Raw genomic sequence first — 23,704 nt, forward strand, 5'->3', positions numbered from 1 at the left:
GAAGTGGATGATGATGTTGAACTATAAATGTTTCCATCCATCAGCTGAGATCAGATATGTGTGGCGACTGCACTACCGCTATTTCTACACTATTGGAGGATTGACTCCAGTGCTTTTAAAGATTAACACGACTACTAACTAGTCCCAAAGTATCTAACAGAATAACCAGCTCCAACACCCACCTCCACCTCAGAAAAGGAATGAATAGGAAATGTTACTGATTTAAATTGGACTGAATTTGGAGATGAAACCTGAATTTTAAGTATTAAAGATTGAAATTACATTACCATCATAGTAATCAGATTACACCATATATCAGCATCACTGAAATGAACCTGATGCTTAATCTGTCACGTCTGGGGGTATAAGGTGTGGACCCAAACGCAAGAGAGCAGGAGGCGGGAGGCAGGAGTCGGCAAAAAATAGGATTTAATAACAAAAAACCAAACTAAAGCGCTGCAGAGCAGGATCAAAACAAACTAAAAAGGGATCAAAAAACTTGAAGAGCAAAACGAGGCAGGAAACATGGGGAACAAACAGTACGGTCCGACAGGGAACAAGGGAATGGCAAGACCAGATATACACAGGGGATAACGAGACATGACGAGACACAGGTGCAGACACAATCAGGGCAGATGGGACACATGCGGGGCAAAACAGAAACTGAAAGCTGGGGGGAATGTCAAACCTTGACATAATCAATCACAATGACATGTGAATATTATTCATATATTTATTCAAACAAGGTTCAGGGAAGGGGAATAGGGGAAAAAAGTAAAAAAGTAAAAAATGTATATATATATATATATATATATATATATATATATATATATATATATATACAAAATTAAAAATACTTAAAATAAAAAAGGGAGGGGAGCTTTCCTTTCACTACCATCCTCCCTGCCTCTTGCTGGGGCTCCCGGTCGGGCAACTGGAGTCTGGTGGGGCCTCCTGCTCGCTTCCCTGATGCCCCGGTCTGACCTCACCCCTCATTGCAATATATAAATTACCAATTCTAACTCTAATAATTATTCCTGGCATTATCATGATATATTGTTTCATAGTGTATTATTATATTAAGTTATGAAATCTCATAGGATGTTAAACTATAGTATTATTATATTATTATATATTATAGTATGGGGATACCATTTGGTTATATGTTATAATATTTTATAAAAATTATGTTATATTAGGATATTACTATATTATTATGCTATATTTATATGATATTGTGCTACACCACTCTATATTATAATTATTTATTTGTTTACTCTCAAATTAATATTTCAATGTATGTATCTACTTTCATCATCTTATTCACACACACACACACACACACACACACACACACACACACACACACACACACACACACACACACACACACACACACACACACACACTGATGTCGTTTTTTGTCATTTGCACTGTATGTTAATAAATTAAAAAAAAAACAAAAAAAAACAAGGTTGTTATAAACAAACTGTAATTAAATACAGACACATGCAGATGCACCAAAACATTAAATCAGATGAAAAATACAAATAATGTACAAAAAAAAAAACGTACAAAACTACATTAACAAGAGGAAGAACTGCTGATCACCAGATTCTTTCACCTTGGTGCAACGGCATCTCAATGATCCGAGTCCGAGACCTGGAGAGACCCAGAGACTCGAGGCCGAGACAAGACCAAAACCAGAAAATGGTGGTCTCGAGACCTACAAGTCTACTAAAAACACAAGTGTAGTATATTGCATATGCTTGTTAGGCTTTAAAAATGCTCCTTAAATTATTAGAAGTTAACAGAAGATTTCTTAAGATGTAAGATGAAGTCGAATGATTGTCAACTATAAAGGCCTCTCTAAAATACACAGCACACGTCTCATTAAAGCAGTTTGTGTTGAGGTAAAAATGCTTTTAAGTTTAAAAAAAGGGGTTTATCGATTCATTTCTCCAGGGAGGGCGATACTGAACGCCCGTCGAAACGGACCGATATGAAATATTGTTCCCACAGAAAATGTTTTGTTGTATAGTTAAAATCAAATGTACAGGTGAGTAAAGGGACTGCCAAGGATTTATTTTTCTCACTTTCAAAGTACAGCACAGAATGTATTTTTGAACTTTCTATCAGTTTTTCACTCAAAGTAGACTCACTCTTATGAGAAGTGTGGATGTGGGTAAAGTTGAATGATTTTAAAGTGTTGTCTCAGACATCCATCCTGTGTTTTACAGTGATCAACTGCTGAGAAGCTCGTTCCAGTCTCAAGATCTCCAACCCGAACACGACAATAAATGAATAAAATAATAATAATAATCCTGATTTGCAGCCTTGTGTTTCTTGTCTGTCTTGTGTTGCTGCAGATTTTCACTCTAAGATGAGAATTATTGAACTGATGGTCACGTGTTGGTTTTAGATCAAAACATTCAGCTTCTACAAAGTTGAGACACTTTTAACAGCAGAATAAAGTAGAAACATGGAGCTCCTCTTCATGTGAAGAGTCACTTTGTTCATTATAGCATCCATTCATCAGTGTGGAAGCTGCATGTTTTCATATCCAATGAAGCAACAAACTCAATATAAAGTGCTGACACTGGTGTTTCCCAAAATTCCTCCTGGAATCAAGGTATTAAAGAAATGTGAGCGTGGGGTTCATTCAATTATCATTTAAAGCCTGACAAAGGTTGATAAGACACACAAAGGTATTTGTGCTCATTAAATGGGTGAGCAGGGCGCGTGGAGGCGCGTGGAGGCTTGAGGATCTTATCTGACACTGAGGAGTGGGTTTTCTCAAGGTTCTGCAAGTCAAAGCAAATTCTCCTCAGTTCCTGACACATGGCTGGAGCATCTCAGTAATAGTAACGACTGCACTACACACACAATTTCGTATCTGCAGTCTGTACCTGATTCCCTCTTCAGCTAAATTTATTGGCAAATAAAAAATCAGCCATTTGTCCTGAATTGAATTGAGCTGAAGCGTTCAAGATAGATTCCTTGAAAGCTGTGCTTGATTTTAACCCTGTATAACATTTTATATTTTGATGTTAACTCCAATACTTTCGATTAATTATGTAAATGAGGACAATTAAAGTATCCCTCTTCCCAATGTTGGAACACTATCCATGAACACTAAACTTTGCACACTGATTGTTTGGATAGTACTTGTAGTACTTCATATAGTATAAACTGTAGTAGTAAATGATGTACTGGTATAGTTTATACATACCGTACATCTTATTTAGCCTCCCTGTCGTACTAGATCCTCTTTAAGTGTAAATTAATACTGATGTTCACGCACCGTTCACGTGTAGAAAGGAAGCAGTGCAGTTGTGGTCTTTGTCCACTAGATGGCGCCAGAGGCCGCCAGATTTATTTAAATATCTAATATTTCATACAATTGTGCAGGAGTAATATTGGTTTTTGTTTCTTGTATCGACCACACACGCCCATAAATAGATGTTCATCACCAAAAATTAAAATGTGGTTGGAAACGTTTTCTCCGTGTCAGGGCTCTGTCAAAGGATATATATATATATATATATATATATATATATATATATATATATATATATATATATATATATATATATATATATATATATATATATATACACAATATACAGTATATACAGTATATATATAAATGCTGCTACAGATGCAAAAACTACAATCCACATTAAAAACCATGAAGGCACTTTTCCCCACTCCTTTATGACCCCTCATTGCCTGGCTATCAGGACAATGAGTTGAGCAATCAGGTTGACAGCAGAAATACATACATTTGCTAGGGTTATCTAGGGATGGGAATTGTTTAGAATTTACCAATTCCGGTTCCATCATCAATATTGCTTATTGATTCGGTTCCTTATTGGTTCTCATCCAGTTATACACAGTACAAATATAGTACAAATGACTTTGGTTGCATTAGTACTTTAATTCCAAGCATGCACCAATATTTTTCACTCAACTTCAACTAAATCAAAGCTGGCTTAAGCTGAAAAACAGGAACCTTTTCAAATGAACGTTGTGACAAATACAATCACAATGATCAACTTTTCCACATTAACAGTTTTTATGCGGAAAATGTTTCAGCGTGTTGGATGTATTTCCCCCCCTTTGATGTGATCAAAGCTCTGAACCTGTATCAACCAAGTCCCAAACATCTCATTTCCGCATTAAAGCTCATGCAGGAGTAAGTTTGTTACAGTTCCTCAACTGACCTGCAAAACTTAGTCAATTTCCATTGACTCCCATGCAGGAGGTTGGAGTTCCAAAAAAGTGTGATTTATTTTAAACTTAAACAACAAAAAGTGCTGCCAAGCAGAATTAACAAAAACACAAGAGCTTAAACATGAAAAAAAAAAAAAATCAAAGACTTGACTCATGGTGGGGAAAACATTACAGACCAGCAGGAAGCAAGGGAAAGACAAGATATAAACAGAAGGGTTGAGGAGACACCACAGATAATCAGGGCAGACGGGAACAAGGGAAGTCAAGATATAACTTAAATACAAGGACTCGGGGTTTCAAAATGAAAGAGGAACCTAGAATACCAAAACTATGCTTGCAGTATTGTCCTTTTTCGTGAAATATAAGCAAACTACTGGGAGTCTGCACTCGATTATCATCCCTAGTTTATGGTTCAATTGGTCTTCTTTATTTATGCAATAAAACAGCAAGGTAAACCCTGGATGTGGTTGTAATGTGATTTTTTTTACACTTATCCAGGGCGTGCATCTTTGCAACAACGGGAACGATCATGGTTTAGTGGACAGGTGGCCCTAAACACTTCAGGGAGGATGTCCGCAGAAGAGCCACAGGAGTCCTGCAATACGATAATGAATGCAGTTACTTATCTTTCCGTTAAGGGAACAATGATTTAGTTATCTAAAAGCAACAGATATCTCTTAAAAGTCTTAATGATAGACATCACAAAGGCCGTAACAAGCCAACCCTGACAGGAACTACTGGACTCACTGATTTGAACACAGTTAAAAACATATGAGACATCTGACTTTTTCTTTAAGAGAGCACAAGGACAAATACTCTGCTCTCTGGGACAAATTCAACCTATAGTTCATTTATGAGTTTTGATATATCATTCCCAGTCAGTCCAGTGAATCCAGCGATTTGTTTATGCCAATGTGCGATGTATCAGTAAATGATAAATGATAAATATCACCATGTGGACTATTCCACAATGAACTGAGAGGCTTTAAAGAGCTCTGAACCCAAACTCTCTTTTCTTTGTTTGCTGTAATTTCAGAGGGAAACACTGATTCTCTTCTGTCAATATGAGAAGTCTGCTCGTTGCCGTGGTGATCCTGGCCGTGGTGTCCAGCAGGATTTGTGATGCTGAGAGACGGCACAGATCTATGCTGACCGCACACAAAGCAGGGAGATTTGGAGACTGGACTTGGGTAGAGATGTGTCCTGAGAACTCCTCTGCCCTGGGATTCAGTATGAGGGTAAAATAATTCAATATGAAATAAACATTTTATTTTATTTTTTACTTTCATGTTAGACATTTGGGTTTACCAGGTAGTCAAACTGGCAGGAGTCCTCTAGTTTTGCATTATGAAGGGATGTGGCATCGTTTTGCATCAGTCTTGGAGCTGCCAACGATGCAGTGACACTGATTTCATTGCATTAGTAGTTTTCCTGCAGTCATTTTGGTAAATGTTTGGATCAAACGTCCTCAGAGGGTGTAACATTTTAAATCTGTCACTTGAAATATACTGATGCAATGAAATCAATGTTCTTGCTGCTTCTGACACATCCAAGACTAATCACCAGTGATACCCCCCCCCCCCCCCCCCCACCACCACCACTATTCATTATATAAAAAAAGATCTCTTTAAAAGGAAGTAAAAAAAGGGGCATCATGAATTCAAACTGGAATTTAAAGCATCAAAATTATTAGATGATTGAATATTTGTAGTTTTGAACAGAGTTGAAGTGGTTTAAGGGATCTGTGTAGAGAAAAATACTGATGTATGGTGATTTTTTAGCAGTTTTGTTGAACATTTTTTTTGCAGTACAGAAGTTTGAGAAAAAGCAGTTGAGAATAAATAAAAAAAAGAGATCTACTTTTGGTGATCTATGAGGGGATACTGAACGCCTGTTGACAGCCGGCCAGCTCAGAGCAAGAAAAGGACCTCAATCAAACATGATTTCCACAGAAAAGTTTTGGATGTACGATTATAACAGCTGTGTGGTCGAGAACAAAAAATACATGTGATTTAATCGATGTATGTGATGAAAAATGTAGCACATTCATCCTGTTTGTTTTCTGACAGTGACGAGAAGCTCGTCCCAGTCTGTCTTCAACGTCTTAAACCTGAGGATGACAATTGAGTTTCTACCTCAAAGTTGGAGTCACTTTGTTCATCATATCATCAGTGTGGAAGCTGTATGTTTTCATATCCTCTTCCAATGAAGAAACAAGCTCGAAATAAAACCATCGTAAGAACGAGGTGCTGACACTGGTGTTTCCAAGGATTCGTCCTGGAATTAGATGACAAGCGAGTGGGTGTTAATTAATTTGCACTTTCAGGCCTGACAAAGGCTTGTGGAGCAGACCGGAGAGCGTTATCTCACACTGACGTGATGGTTTTCTGAAGATTCTGCAAGTCAAAGCAAAGTCAGCGTCTCTCAAGTTCTAGTAACGAATGCACCGGCGGTGAACCCGCGTTTGGCTTTGAAGTGCACTTGAAGAATGAGACGCTAATATCAGCTGGAAAATGATCTTAGTCTCGAATGAACCGTTTAGTTTTTACTAAAAGGCCCAAAAGAGAGAAAAGTGCAGAAACATGCCTTTTAGGTTCCTTTTAAAGAAAAAATAAATCTGTGTCAGGTCCTGATTTTTACCCAGACGTCCAACAGGATGTCTGGGGAAATACGCTGTGGATGAACGTACACAGGTGAAAGGGTTGACAGCAGAGGTCAGGGTTGGGAAAGTGGAAATAATAGATCTGTGTTGGTGCTATTTTGCATTATTTATTGTGTATTCAGGCAGATCTTTCACCCCAAATAGGGGGTTTCGCCATTTCCTGCACTTTTTTTTCTCATTCTTGTGATTGATAGTAAGTAAGTAAAAGTAAAATTTATTTACAAAGCACATTTAAAACAGAGATATTACTTACCAAAGTGCTGTAAATGATAATAATAATTAAAAAAAAAACAACATTCTGTGACAACAAATAAATCACAAATTTGACCTAAAAACACAGATGGACGAAATGATAGGATTAGGGGACCGGGAAAGCTAGTGAATAGAAGTGAATTTTTAATCTAGACTTAATGGTGGAAATAGTGGAGGCACATCAAATGTCTTAGACTGAGATTACGTTTAGATTTGGCAAAACACGATAACCGACTCATCTTGCTGTTGGTGTTCCTTGCGAGAAGAAACACTAACGAAAGCTTTGCAGTAATCTCAGTCGAGTGTTTCCCAGTTCTGGTCTGCAATGTTTGAGATGTTTCTGCAACATGATCACATGATGCCTCTCATCAGCTTGTGTGAGGATTCTATTGATTTTAAATGTTTTTGTGGCCTTTATTTAGAAAGTAGGTCGAGAGAGAGAGGGGGGGGGGGGGGGGGCATTGCAGTTTAGAGCAACAGGCCGGGATTTTACAGAATACTTGATATCAAGGGTCAAACACTGACGAATCATCAGATGAAATTCGAAAGAAAAAAGACTCTGACCGCATGGCTAACGTAAACATTTATACTATAGGTGGAGGGGGCGGGGTTTACACTTTGCTGCTCCGTGGTTGGCTGATTCTGCTCGTCTCCTCGTCCAATCCGGTGCCGGTCCGGAAAGAACTAAATTTGGTGACACCGGAGGAGAAGAAACTACAAACCCCAGTCTTTTGTCTTGGTTTCTCTTTTTCCTTTGTTCTGAACACGTGATCCACCAAGCCAACTAGAGAAAAACTACATGTATGATGCAAAATCAAGATGGCAGATTCACTAAAATCATTTGAAGGATGATGAATAATTATTTCAGATATGAATATTGTATTTGACACAAAATGTGAAACTCTACTGATGCCCTGAAAAGTTAGAAGATGGCATGGAAAGCTACATTTTTCCACCCTAACACTTGTCATGGTTCAGCCGGGGCCAGCGTCCTGGTGGTCTGGGCTACTAGAACCACCAGTAGGTCAGAATAGTTCCCAGGACCAGCGAGAGGAAGCACCGCAGTAGACCTGGGAGGTAGAACACTGTTTGCAAGGTTTGAAAAGCAAACCCCTGACATTAGTTGATTAGTTTACTGTTAGTCAAACATAAATAATAAGCGATTTCTCCCTCTTCCATCCCTCCACAGCTCTGACGGCTGTCTCATTGCACCAAGCTGTAGGACGTCACTAGGTGGCAATGCCGCATCAAGTGGATCTTACTGGCAGCAATAACATGAAGTCAAAAGAAAACTGTTTAAACGTTGCACACAGATGTCATGAAGGACTCCCAGCAGCCGGCTGCTCAACCAAAACGCTGCAGCAAGAGTTCTGACAAGAATTAAGAGGAGAGATCGTCATTTTCCAGTCTTGAATACTCAGGTGAGACCCAGGGAAAAAGAAAAAAGGTCCTGAAAGTCCCCGCTCCCTATTTTCATCAAGACTTCAGAGTTCCACATCCTCCCTTCAGAGTATTTCTCCCTCAGACTGCAGGCGGTGGTGGTTTATAGGGTCATGCAGAACCTTCGGTTCCCAGGCTCCTCTTGTGTGGAACCTCCCAGTCAGCGATCAGAACACAGACATCCTCTCTAGTTTAAATACTAGGCCTTTGGATGAAGTTTGTAGTTGGGGCTCCGGTATCCTCTAAGCTAGTGGTTCTCAACCTGTTTGGGGTCCTGGACCCCTGCACATTTGTGATCAAGCCATCGTCGTGACGTCGTCTACTTCTTTTTTCTCTTCTTCTCTGAGTTACTGTGCTTATCGTGTTCATCTTTGTTTCGGTTTTTATTAACATTATTGCAATTTCAAGTGCTAACTTGAACTTTACAAGTTAATGAGCATTTCCCCAACAGCTCCTTGCAAATATTTCACAATAAAAGCCTTTTAAAGAACTGAATGGTGTATCCCCACTGAAACTAGGGGCTCATGATTTGAAAAGGATGCAGATCGTGTTACGTTTGTATTACAGTTTTTCACAATTGTTTAAACACATTTCCTGATATACTACCTCACTTTCTCTCAAAACTCTAAACAAAAATTAAAAAACTCACACACAAAATGCAAAATCCTACACTTCTCTTGCAAAAGCACACTACCTTCAAAACAGTGTTAACTCTTCACTAAATGGTATTTCCTTCTCAAATGTCAAACACATACATCATTTGAGTAGACGTTTCTAAGCACCCACTGAACACTGATGTGCAGAATGGAAGACACTATAGTATGAATGGAAAACACTATATGAATGAATGAATGAATGCCTCAGTAGAATCATGCATTTGTATGTTCAGTGTTTCACCTTCAGCTGTTGGATGTAATTTATCACCATATAGTATTCTTATGTATAGGCTACTCAAATAGAAAACAACACACAATTCTTTACTGTAACAACAAATAATATTTTACAGTATTTGGACTCAAAATGTGCAGTCCACTGGACATCACAGCAAGCTGTGGATGAAAAGTTGACAGAAAATAGAAACAGAACAAAAGTATTAGGCTGCATCCTGCCTTTCATCCCTGGCTGGCCACAGGACCTCGTCCACGTCGATGTTCTCCCTGGCCGAGCAGCGATGTTCTCCCTGACCAAGCAGCGGGGGAAGAATCTCCTACAATGCCGCATGAAGCCTTGACAGGCCTCAGCAGTGACATCGCCACATGTGTCCTCCGTGGCCTGCAGCAGTGGGATCCGTGTCTGAGGATTTCTCTCATATACCTTCCATCTCCAGGCAGAGAAAAACTCCTCAATTGGGTTGAGGAAGGGAGAGTATGGAGGGAGATATAGGACATCAACTTCTGGATGGACCGTGAACCACTCACGGACCAGAGCAGCCCGGTGGAAACTGACATTGTCCCAGATAACAACGAACCTGACCACCTCTGTGTCCTCCATCTGGTCTGGCTGGACAATGATATTGTAGAGCTGGTCCAGGAATGCTAGAAGAAGTGCAGGGTTGTAGGGGCCAAGGGTGGCATGGTGATGGAGGACGCCGTGGTGATTGATGGCAGCACACATTGTTATGTTCCCTCCATGCTGGCCAGGGACCTCTGTGATGGCACGCTGGCCGATGATATTCCTCCCTCGGCGCCTTCTTTTTACAAGGTTGAACCCCGCTTCATCAATGAATATGAATTCAATGGCAAATTGCATATTGCACAACAGCCTTTGGAGTTTAGAAATGTGACTGACTGTGTGTTCTGTGTGAACAGGAAGAGAGGGAATTCAGGAAGAGTGTGCAAGGTATTGGGAATTGTGTGTAGTGTTGTGAGAAATGTGTGGTATGGAATGGGAATTTGAGTTTAGAGCAGTAAATGTGCTTGGAGTTCAGCAGGATTGGTTCAGCCACCTGAAAAATGAGTTTCAGGTTGTGCACATTGTGTCTGATGTTCCAATAAATGTGTTTAAACAATTGTGAAAAACTGTAATAGTGTTGTGCAGTAACTTCAACAATGCAAATTTCTTATTAAAATACAACGAATTACACTTGTAAAGAGTAAAAGGTCATGTGACCCTCTTTAGTTTAAGTAGATAAAGGTCTTGGTCACATTTGAGTAAAATAATAATCTATTTCCATAAATCTCAGAGGATTTAAAAAAAGAATTTATTACACAGGGACCCTTTGCAATGACACCACGGACCACTAGGGGTGGGAATCACTGCTCTAAGCCGCATTTCCAGTGTAATGGGGCCAGAGTTCTCCTCTTTTCATGTTTCCATTCTCAGTGACTGACAAAATAAGATCTACTGACCATCCAAACTATCAGTCCATAGTTATGTTAAGTTTATATAATAATTGATATGTATATGTCAATAATTGCTCGGGGTTCATGTTCTGGGTCTCTGGAAAGCACCTAGAGAAAACGTCTGTTGTAATAGACGCTATATAAATAAAATTGAATTGAATTAACTGAATAGTATCTGCAGTCGCAGTTGTACACGACTTCCGCTGTTTGTCAAGCACCAATAAATAAAAGAAGAAAAAGACAAACATTGATGGAGCTGAGATGTTGGAAAAGAATGAGAAGAGATGACCCGCAGATGACCTTTTATCTTTAGGAATTTTACCTTAATTCAACCAAACCGGACTGTATTTAATTGGACTACACTGAACCCGTTTCCTCTCTGGGTAAAGAGTGGAGATTTCTGTTGTTGACGATAAACAAATAAACTAAATAGAGTCAGTTTAAGACCTGGTGGAGTCTGAAATACAACCTGTGAAGCTCATTTCACGCATAAACACCATGGTTGGAAACCTGCCGCCCTCAGCCGGCCGTTGCGTTACCTTTGGGTCCCGGAGGCTCCACTCCGGGACCCAACGGCCCGGTTCACAAGTTCAATAGCACAACACCAGCCTGGCGGCGTTTCTGACCATCTTTTAGCGTCTCCCCAGTCGGCCTAAAGAGCCATTACGGCCTCCTGCAGCGAGCAGGCTGGATACGGCGTCGGTGCTTCGCCGTAATGACCTCGCGCTCCCCCGAGCTCTCGGCTCATGACTTATGAATCACAACAGCTGTGTTGACTTAACTGTAAATATAATCCGCCCCCCCCAGCACAGGGCTGTGTTGATGCCCGGACTGCCTTGTTTTGGTCCAAGGATAAAACAAATGGTATTATTTGGTTTTAGTGGTGTAATAACCATTAAGCTGCTCATTTCTGTGGTCCACAAAGTAATTAAGGTAATAAGATGAAATTAATCCTTTAAAGTCCTTTAAATGTTCATTTGGATTCATAATTCTCATCTTGTTGCTGCATTCGGCTTGTTTTTGAGCCAAGGCCGCCACGGATTGTCCTTTAGCAATTAATCATAGTTTTAATTTTGCAGAGTTTTGCAGCTGGACGACTTTCTGACTTCTTTTTATACCTGTTTCTCAGTAGGTGGTGTAACAGCCAGTTATTCTTATTTAAGTCATATAAAGAAAGTCCTAAGAATACGGAAGAGTATTAGGGCCAGGCAAGAGAAGAATAAAAATAATATTTTAGAGGAGGAAGATTTTTTTTTCACTATGCATTCGCGAAAAAAGTTGAAATGTCGAGAAAAAAGTAAAAATCTCGTGAATAAAGTTGAAATGTTGAGAAAAAAGGCGAAACTTCGACTTATATTTCAACATTAATCTCGTCATTTCAACTTTTATCTCGACATTTCGACTGTTGTTTCGAAGTGCACAATAAAAAAAAACTTCCCTTCTCAAATATTTTTTCTCCTGCATGACCCTAATACTCTTCCGTATAAGAATGTGTTAAGTATCATAAAACATTAACTACATAAACTGTCAAACATGGAGCAGAGACCTTTTCAGAGGTATCAAAAGTTTTCACATTCATTACTCAGGTAGAAGTATAGATACTAGAGTTTAAAAATACTCCTGTAGAAGTTGAAGTATCAACTCAAGTTTTTTACTCAAGTAAAAGTATAAAAGTACTGGTTTCAAAACTACTTAAAGTATAAAAGTAAAAGTAATGTAAGGGGGAAAAAAGCCATTAAGGACAAAAGCCATTGAAAATGAATGCATCTTAGTATAATGCAAATATATTAAAGAACCATATATGTGTACTATTGAGCATTAACATGTGTTTCAGTGAGCAGGAGATATGATGACTAGTTGCCTATAAGTATTGTAATGGTGCAAAAAGTCAAACTTCAGAGGCATGTTATCATTTATCCTAACTTTTATTGGAATGTACATCCAAGTTTAGTTGCAGGAATCTGAGGGAACGGATGTAAGAACAAAACTGGACAAGAACATCTGAAACAACCACAACCAAATTCACTCTATCCGGATGGAGCAATTTAACTGGATAGTTTTTTTTAAAGGCCAAAATGAAATAGAGTAGCAAGGCTGTTTTTAAAATGTAAGGAGTAAAAAGTACAGATAATTGCGTGAAAATGTAAGGAGTAAAAGAAAAAAGTCGTCTGAAAAATAATTACTCCAGTGAAGTATAGATAACCAAAATTTCTATTTAAGTAAGGTAACGAAGTATTTGTACTTCGTTACTGACACCTCTGGACCTTTTCAACTTCTGCTCTTGGTTGTATTTAACACCTGACACCAAAGAAGTGAGGACACGTGTACACATTAAATATAAATCATTTTTATAATATACAAATTGTACAGATGTCATAAACAATAGGAATGTGAACATACTCAGAATAGCAAAGATAAACAATACATCTTCTTGCTCGACAGCGATGCGAGTGACGACGGCAACGTGATCAGAGATATTCAAGACATTCAACATTCAAGATGACGGCTGAAGTTTTATTTAAAAAAAACCCAACTAAACTCACATCGGAGAATCCAGAGGCTGTAAGCGAATAAAAGTGACAACACAGGAAAAAGAAGAGACTGCATCATGTTCTGTCGTTCCTACTCTGCCAGATTCACGTCATATTAGCACACAGGAAATGAATCGTGATGATTTTACAGCTTTACCGAGAAGACTGCACCGGTGCCACGGCCGAGGCTCAGACATCTATGCCGATATAAGACGGAGAGCTTCATTTTACCATTTTTTACATGAATGACTTGAGGGCTGTAAATGTAAATGTCTAACATCCTCCTCTTTTTCACGCCCGGCAACTTTAACATCAGCGGCGTTTTACTGAAGCGTCAGATCCTGCACCGCTTTTCTCTCCCCGTCTGCGTTGATATGATACCAGAAATAAAAGATATATATATATATCTGCAGTCCCTGGAGTGTACTGATGTCAGAGGTCGGACTGCACAGCAACCAATCAGAGCTTATCAGGGGGAGATGGCGGCCCGAAGGCCGCGGCCTCGCGCCGGGAACCGGCCGGACCTTCTGTCAAGGTCACGGTCGAGCTCGTCCGTGGACTCTGACGGGAATGTGGTGGGAGGTGATGAATGGCGGTGTCACCCCAGAGCACCTCGCTGTTTGTTTTATTTCCCAGAAGCTGCTGCCTCGGACAGGACGGAACCTGATCCGCTTCCGCAGGACGCCGGAGGGGAAGATGTGTCATAGCTTTCACATCCGAGAAAACTCTGGGATTCCAACGTTTACTCTGACTTTTAGTTCTTTGTGTCTGAAAACACACGTGAATCCAAGATCACATCTTATTTTTATCTGTTACTAAACAACTTTTCTTTTTTTTTGCATTTCAGGCCTGTAACATTAAAGCTTTTACCGCCTAATAAATTCACCACTTTGTCAACTAATGTATGAATCATTAAAATGTAAAGAAATGTCCTTGTGTACCCGGTCCAGGCACCGCATTGACACATCTGGACTTGGGGGTTCTGACACAGACCAACACACAGACACGTGCAGACCTGGCATTACAATGCATCCTGGGAAATCTGATCCCAGGTCTGAACACAGTCCTTGATGGATTCAGAGCGGATCGCTCAGGACACATTTGAAGGTGGTCTGCAACATCAGACTCCAAATTATGTGAAGACACAAGTGGCCCGGGACGGATCCAGGGACGGATCCAGGGACCTCCTGCTACGCCAACGTCATGTTCTTGAGGAATTAGTTGATTTTGCCCATTCTATTTACAAGTGAAGATGATGCAAGAGTTTCTTTGCTCATAGAGCGAGAAGGTCAGATCTGATCTCTGAAGATGTATCTAGGAACACGTGTTAATGCCAGGTGAGAGCACCGGATACTCACAGGAAGCAAGTGCATGTAAGGGACCCACAGTAAACAGTAGCTGATCAGTATTTCTGATTTCTTCGTTGTTGGTAGAAATGGTGCCATGTGTTCAAGCCATAAAAGAAGAGGAACATTTAGACTGTCTGATCCAAAAAGACCCTGAGTTGGTCTGAGCTTGTATCGGTGCCCTGCACCATGGTCACTGAGTGTCTACATCCATAAACCTTGGAGTAAAGAAAATAACACTTCCCTGAGCGACCACTAGTAGCCGGCTCCAAGAGTGAGCCCGTCTTCATTGAGCTCCGTGTTAAAATGTCCAACTGCAGCAGAACTATTTACTATCTGACATCTATGACAAGTATATGACACAGGTATTTTTCTTCATTAGTAAAGTTATACAAAGCCGTGGTCTTTTGACTGACATAGATAACGACTACCTGTCCTCACATTTACTACTCAGCACTGTATTGACTTGAATTAGACGGGGGCGGGTCTTGTAATAATACTTTAAGTCAAGCTTCAGATCATCATTAGGTATACGTTGTAATATTACATCTTAGGCGAGATTGCTACTTATTTTTAGCTACATTTTATCGTATTCTTGCCTGTGGGGCTTTTACAGATGTTGGCAGATATTCATTGAGTGGTGTCAGGAAGTGGTAAAACTCGCCAAACAGATCCGTCTTTTTCAGCTGAAATTGCAACATTGATTCAAAAAGGATTCATCTTTCATCTCTACTTTTGAGATGTGACAGCGGTCCATGGAGACTTTACAGTAACACATGCTGCCTTCAGGAACACGTCTTTTACAGGGAAATCAGTGCATTTTTCAATGCAAAACCACTTTTCTTCACACAGTACACAAGGCTGAGGAAGAGGAGGGTGTGTGTGGTCTGGACTGGACCAGCCGTTCTGAAGGATTCCTGAATGGAAAACTGTGGTGAAGCCAATAACGACTGACATGCTTTCTTGATGGTATCCTAAATGCCTCACCGGGCCAGCTTTTTATGGAGCATGTTGCAGGCCTGACATGGAAAAAAGATGGAGGTGTTTTATTAAAACCGTGGGTTCATGCTGTCGGCAAAAGAAGCAGAAGCCAAAGTTAATGTGAGAAACACTTTTTATGATATTGCAATCTTTTCCTGACTGTGGTTTTATATTTAAAAACACTCAAACACACACTGAAATAGTGTAATATCCAGACGTCAGGTTAACTCTCAGTGCTGCTGAGAATGAAATCTGAATTAATTTGACTGAAATTGGCTGTCTGGCATTCAAGGTGGAAATGTGTCAAATATTCATAAAGATCTTGTCACAGCGAAGGACGGCTCTCGGTTCTGTCTTCAATCATTCACGTCTGCGACGGTCTGACAAAACCCACTCGGGGGAATCCAATAAGTGCTTAATACAGCTCAACCATCCATCCGTAAGGTCAAAGTAAGTTTATAAAAGAGAGACGACATCTTAATTAGATACCAGCGTTATTAGTCGCGTGTTTATCCTGTGTCTACAGCTCTGGGAAATCCAACCTGACTAAAGAAAAAAAACAACAAAAAAATGACCCCTTGACCCCGTCTGCCATTAGCGATGACCTCAGCGCTCGTTGTCCGTGACGGCGAAGGGCGAGAGGACAGGAAACAGATGCTCGCAGAGGCGGCGAGGTGCGGCGACCCCCCGGTTCAGCCCGTGAGAGGTAGCTCGAAGCGCCGGTCGGTCAGCAGTACGTCTTTGCAAGCTTTAGCAGAGCAGCGGCGGCAACACGAAGCCCACGACGAAAACCTCAAAACCATAACGGTCACGATAAAGGAGGGATAAACCCAAAAACATGACTCCTTCATATGGACAGACACATTCACCGCCTCTCTGACAACTCCAGCGGCGAGACGGGAAACGGCCTCCAGGCTGGAGCAAAAACCTTCATGTGTAACAATAACAAACATATAACACTTAAAATCACCAATATGCCAGTAAAAGACACTTCTAATAGCAGATTGTGGGCCATTTACAGTATAGTTATAAGGCTAAACTGGTCACAGTTTTATATGCTAGTCTACACAAAACATTTGCTGTTTTACATCGAAGGAAATCTCAGCGGCAGGTGGCTCCGCCCCCTTGACGGGCAGCATTCGCTCATAATCCATCTCACGTTTTCCTGTCTTTTTCCTCTTAAGTAAGATATCCAAAGTTCAGTCGGTATAAAGAAGGACAGCGGGTGTTTTTCTTTTCCACGTTAGATACGGCGAGCAGATTGCTTCAGCTCGAATCATCCGCAGTGCAAATGTTTCCCAATGACATCACTCTTAAAAAATGAGCCGTGACATGCTGAGGTGTTTTGTTGTCAATACCTCCCCCACTATAAATGCATGATTACTGACATCCCCCTCCTCCCCCCCGCTGGTAAAATCCATTAGAGGCCCACATGGAGCTCCACACATTTCCCTCCGGCTCCACCTCTGAAAGGGAAAAGCTCCACGACTCCAGGGAACATCATGACATGGCTATCGTCTGGCGAGAGGGGGAGTAAGAAATGCAAATGTTTTGAGGAAATGTTGAGTGATTTTTCACTAAAGCCTCATGTTTTTCTGTCTCATTTTCTCATCAGATGCTCTACGGAAGAATATTAGGGCCAGGCAGGAGAAAAATAAAAAAATATATTTTAGAGGAAGATTTTTTTTTCATTATGCACTTCGAGAAAAAAAATGTCAAAATGTCGAGAAAAAAGTTGAAATGTCGAGATTAATGTTGAAGTACAATTTCGAGAAAAAAGTCGAAATGTCGAGAAAAAAGTCGAAATGACGAGAAAAAAGTCAAAATGTCGAGAATAATGTTGAAGTACAATTTCAAGAAAAAAGTTGAAATGTCGAGAATAATGTTGAAGTACAATTTCGAGAAAAAAGTCGAAATGTCGAGAAAAAAGTCGAAATGACGAGAAAAAAGTCAAAATGTCGAGAATAATGTTGAAGTACAATTTCAAGAAAAAAGTTGAAATGTCGAGAATAATGTTGAAGTACAATTTCGAGAAAAAAGTCGAAATGTCGAGAAAAAAGTCGAAATGACGAGAAAAAAGTCAAAATGTCGAGAATAATGTTGAAGTACAATTTCAAGAAAAAAGTTGAAATGTCGAGAATAATGTTGAAGTACAATTTCATGAATAAAGTTGAAATGTTGAGAAAAAAGGCGAAATTTCGACTTTATTCTTGAAATTGTATTTCAACATTAATCTCGACATTTCGACTTTTTTCTCAAAATTTCGACTTTTTTCTCGAAGTGCACAATAAAAAAAAATCTTCCCCTCTCCAATATTTTTTCTCCTGCATGGCCCTAATACTCTTCCGTAGATGCACAACGTAGCCACACAGACAATTAAAAACACATCCCACATGTACGTGAAGCTGACTATCTGCACGTGTGTTCTGCTCTCGAGGTGCAAACATTCGCTTGAACTTCACCTCCGTATGTAATTTGAGTGTGGAACATTCTGTATGCCGGGTGAGCGTTGTGAGTGATTATCAGCTCTTTCTGAAGCACTTGGCGGCTCAGAGCTCAGCGTAAACAGTTATCTCCTCTCAGCCTGCTTTGGATTGCCTGTCGCAACGAATGCCTTTTCCCGTCACCTCTGCCGGCGTCCTCCTGCAAGATCCTGCAACTCCGCCGACTCTCTTCGTTGCCCTTAGCCACGGAAAAGTCCATCGCGTGAGTAGAAAAGCTCAGCATGCTCCGCTCTCTCAGCATTCAGGGCTCCTCATCGGCTCAAATCCAGAGTTGAAACTTTAAATTCGTAGATTTTGAAGAGGTTGGTCTCTGAGTCGAAGCTGCAGCTAATGCAGGTGGGCCGGCAAACGCACTGGTCACTGGAAACATCATGCTTTACCTTCATGGGTCATGACGTCGCTAGATAAGTTCTGAAATAAGAAATGAGAGGACCGTTACTTCCCAAGTCAACGGACCCTCTCTCTTGCCAAGAGCAGTTCACAGGAGTTTTGTTTTTTTGTTTTTTAAAGCACTTTTCTGCAAGTAAATTCCAATTTAGCTAAATAAAATCCCCGGTGTGTCTCCAGTGACTCCGCACAAACCGGTCGGGCCCGGCGCCTCCTGTGTCGGCTACATTCAGCACGTGTGGTTGCAGCTGATGCCGTCGCTACATTCTCGCAGGTTTGTGGGGAATCAGCGATGGAGGACGGAGGATGGGGGTCAGGGCTCGGCGCTGGGGGTTTGCTCGGAGGATGCTGCAGCGATGAGGAACAGAGTTAGTTTAGACGAGGGACACTGGGAACCAGCTCCCAGGACGGGGGTGTCAGCGGCGGGGGGGCGGGGGGGTAAACCTTGACATAAACTGCTGGGCGCTACTCTTAAGCCTCCACTGGGTTCTGATCTGTGCACTGCGGATCGTCGGCGGTCTCCTTGGCGATAACCTCCATCTCCACCGGTTCTTCTGTTTTGCCATCTGTCTCTATTCCGTTTTCCATCACACCTTCAGCTTCTGCGACGCCCTCCGGGCCCTTCGGGTCCTCGTCTTTGGTCTCGCTCTGCGTTTCCACGGTCGCCACGGTTTCAGTCGCTTCCTTGACATCTCCATTCTCCAAAGACTGTCCGTTTTCTTCTGATCCCTCCACAACCGGCGCAGCCTTCTCCTCCTCTCCTCCGTCAGTGCCCTTTTCTGCTCCTTCATCTTCCATCTCTGGGGCTCCATCTTTCTTTGTGACATTCTCTATGCTGATTTCAATCCCATCATCAATCTTTCCATCGTCCTCGCACCCGGCATCTCCTTCTTCATCTTTATTTTCACTTGCTGTCTCCCCGCTGTCAGCCACACCCTTCTCATCTTCCTTCTCATCTTCCTTCTCAACCTTTTCTCTGTCATCACAAATCTTGGGATCTTCGGCATCCTTCTCAGTTTTTGTCTTTTTCTTCTTGTTCTTTGCGGATTCTTTGATGAAGTTTTTGTTAGACTTTCCTCGGGGCTTGAAGATTGATTTCTGCGAAACATTGACAGGGACAAGCTGGTTAAGATACCGCAGGCACAAAAGCACAACATCAAGAACCACATGCATAAAAATGGAGTTTCATCACTAAAACTTTGTGTACACAAATGAAGAAATACGTTTTTTTTCAAAGAGATGTATTAAGAGAAGTGTTAAATACGGTTTTCTTTCAGAAACTTTAGTCATTGAAGAGTTTTATGCACATCCACAAACCTGTTTTCTACTTTTAGCCTGGATGCTGAGAGTTTGTCCTCTCTATATCCACGTTTTGTTTTCCTTTTTAGGGCCATGGTACTCACACTTAGTGCACCAAATGAGAAACTAAGGCCTTGTTCAGACCTGGTACCAACATCCGTCCTGAGTGACTTGATCGTAAGTGAACACTTCTATTCATCTCTGTTCACACTCGTGACCACATGGGAGCAAACAGATCTACTGCGTTGATGCAGCAGCTTTTTTTTTTTTTGCAGATCGACAGTCCGTGTGTATGAGGGACGAAAAATTAAATTAAATAAATACACATATAAATGCATAAATAAATACATATAAAAATAAATAAATACACATATAAATGTATAAATAAATAAATAAATAAATACACTTATAAATGCATAAATAGATAACTATAAAAATAAATAAATACACATATAAATTTATAAATGCATAAATAAATAAATATGGTTTGCTCATGAAAAAGGCTCATTCTTTTTTTTTACTTGTATTAAGTCTATTTATTTATGTATTTATTTGTGTATTTTATCATATTTTGTGTTTTTCTACATTTATGTATTTCTACATGTATTTATTTCTATACTTCTACATTTATATGTGTATTTATTTCTACATTCATTTATTTCTACTTTTATTTATTTATTCCTACATTTATTTCTGTATATCTACATTTCCACATTTATTTATTTCTACGTTTCTGTCTCCTTATGTTAATGAGGTGGATGGTTCTCCAGACTCCAGTACATTAGTTCTTCAGGTCAATTGGCTGCGATGGAAATTTATTTGAGAGCCATTGCCAGTGATTTAAGGTCATTGGCGAATGATGTAGACAGAAATGAACCCAACGACTACCTCCAGTTTCGTTTGGCACGAGTCATGGAGGATTTAGTTCAGCTGCAAGGGAAAACCTCCAGAAACATAGAAGATAATCAAAGGCTCATCACTTGTGGCTCATCACAAGATAAGTCACAAATCACAGCCGTAAAATGAAGCTCAGTCTTGTTGTCAGCTCATCTCTTAACAGAGAAACTTTACAGCCTCAGTTTCTTTCAGACAGCCAGAAATCCTCTTTGCTTTACCTTGTTTCTCAGCGGAACAACGCTTATTATATTCACTTTAATACCAGTTTGCTGAGCTTTTTCAATCCTCACTTTCAGAAAAGACCAGCAAGCTAAAAAACTCAGTCCTGCATACTGCAGTTTGACTGTTTAATGACACAATTTAGATAGAAAAGACACAGCATGGCTGCTAATGAACATTGCATGGTTGCCCCTAGATGAAATATTTTAAAATTTGAAATTGTATGTTTTAAATTTGTATGTAATTGTATGTTTTTTACTGATTGCTGTAAAATGCTGCTCTTTTTTCAATGGAGCCCTGGCTTTCACTACAAATAAAAAAGGTGAATGCATGTTGCAGACACAGAAAGATAAAGGTAGTAGCTGCAAACTGACTTCTTCAAAACTCCTGTAACATGTCAATCTTGTGCCGAGGTTCTGTACAGTTTCCATATTTTTGTATTGATTGGAAATTGGTGTGAAAAACAGATCTGGTTTTATTTGATTTGTCAAATGATGTCGGATTTGTCAAATGACAGACAAATCCATGATGGCTCCTGCTTGTTGTTAAACATGACACTGTCACCACTTCCCCCGTCCTACACAGAACACATCAGTTATTGAGGTGGCCCTTTAATGTTTACACTTCTGAACATGTGGTCACATGAGTCCAGATGAGTACATGTACACCTACACTTGTACTCGAGGTTGTCCACTTGTAATCACAGCGCTCAGGATGGATGTTAATACCAAATCTAAAAATATGGTTCTAGTAGAAGAGAGAGCGTCAGGGGTGAGGAATGAGGACCCAACGCTGATTTATCTGCTGCTAATGAAAGGATGATGAGAATATTGGGTCCCACAGCTGGCCAGGATTAAAAAAAAACACAGATGTGCAGATGAATCATGGAGCGTTTTCTTAAACAGCCCTTGGAAACCTAAACGCACCGTTGGCCAACTAATATCTGGTGCCAGAAAAACAGGATGAACGCTAAACATTTGTTCCCTTCCAACGCCATCAGGGCACCCATCTTTGCACCGCTATGCAAGCCTGCGACTATTTAAAGCACCGACACTTTAATCATTCTATCTATACATACTTTAGAAAACAATTAACAAAACAGAAAAACGTTTCATGTTCGTTTCTGCAGTATTTTTTTCCATCTATACTCCACGCTATCAGGCTTAAATTATTAGAAAAATACACATGTACATGCTGTCTGAACGGTGGAGGTACTTTGTTCTTTCTTTATAAATACCCCTTTGTCTGTAGGAAAAGATGTGCACATTTTTTATTCATTTGTCTAGTTTTGTCTGTGTGTACACATCCTTTATGCATGTGGCCCAAGGACTTAATTAAGAATGGATAACAACGGATTTAACGCAGCACGGGGATGACTGCTTAATTCAGGCTAGTCTTATTGATACTGGAGATATTGGGACCATTGGGAGGGCTGTTATTGGTGGCCCTGAGGCTTTCAATCTAACCAAACAGACGAGGACTGAACTGAATGTCCTCAGACGGATGAAAAAAAAAAACATCCACAGGTTTCAGCAAATTGCCGGGATGGCAGGAAGAGAGATAAGCAGCAAAGACACAAGCAGGAAAATCTTGTTAACGCCAGCAATTCCACGAGTCTTAAGTCCTATTAGATTTGCTCTCGTGATGGCCGTTTAAATTCAGGTCACTAAAAAGAGCCGACATGGACTCATTCCCCTGCAGAAGACGGTCAGCTTCAAAGGTTAGTGCCCTTGACTCCAACAATAACACATCTGTCTGCTGCTGGAGAATGCCTCCTATCCTGGAGGCTCTGGTTCACATTTGTCCACGCTGTCCGTCTGTGTTTGTGTACGTAAAACAAAAACAGCTGGGAGAACGTGAAGCCGGTGTAAAATGGCGAGGAGGTGACAGAACCGCTCAGCGGCTAGGAGGTAATGAGAGGAACGGGTACCTTGGATTCCCTCCTCCTTCGGCCCAAGACGGGTCTCTGCAGGAAAACAACCTGCTTTGTGGACAAACCGCCGTCGCTGAAGGATGTGGAGGAGAGAGAGAAAGAGAAAAGAGAAATGATTAGTTCCTTTCATGTTCCATATTTGTAACATCTTCCCTTTCAAATGTATATTTTCAAAATTTCAAGCAAATAAATGTAAGAACATCAACAAATAATAAAGGTCTACAGTGTTGATTTAAGAGCCACTTAGAAACGGTGCAGCAAACCTCGTAATACCACTTTGTCCCACTGGGGGAAGTATAACCATTCAGATGAAGGACGAGACAGCGTTCCCACTCTTTCCCTGACATTATTTTCCAGGACATTTTAATTAAGGGTGTTCTGTGGCCTCTGTGAGCATCTCACTCTGTTGACAGCTACTTTTATTGGAAATTAATGAGGTCATTAATCTCTCTAATTTCTTCACCCATCTCTCTGTGAACATGCACAGTATTTTAATACAACAGAATTCCTAACGTTTTTTTTTCACTTACTTTCTATTGTCAGACAATAAAACAAGTGTGAGATACTGGATAGAGTGCAGCCCACTGAAGATTACCTGTTACCTGTAATTAGCTCCCACTAGTTGCAGCCAATCCAGTAAAGGCCACGCCCACTACAGCTCTGCCTGTCACTCAA

The 23,704-nt window shown here is 40.5% G+C and overlaps 1 protein-coding gene across 1 annotated transcript in view; it reads right to left on the bottom strand.

Moving 5' to 3' along the window:
• Positions 1-19,067: 19,067 nt before the first annotated feature.
• LOC133439349 (raftlin-like) overlaps positions 19,068-23,704 on the bottom strand; it is a 205,955-nt gene continuing 201,318 nt past the window's right edge. Inside the window, exons 9-10 of the mRNA XM_061717474.1 lie at positions 23,027-23,102; positions 19,068-19,779 (exon numbers count right to left, since the gene is read on the bottom strand). Of these exons, the coding sequence (XP_061573458.1) occupies positions 19,153-19,779; positions 23,027-23,102 (703 nt within the window). The 3' untranslated portion in view covers positions 19,068-19,152. The remainder of the gene's footprint in view (positions 19,780-23,026; positions 23,103-23,704) is intronic.

The sequence above is a fragment of the Cololabis saira genome, chromosome 3 (genome assembly GCF_033807715.1).
Source record: "Cololabis saira isolate AMF1-May2022 chromosome 3, fColSai1.1, whole genome shotgun sequence".
Taxonomy (NCBI): Eukaryota; Metazoa; Chordata; class Actinopteri; order Beloniformes; family Belonidae; genus Cololabis; species Cololabis saira.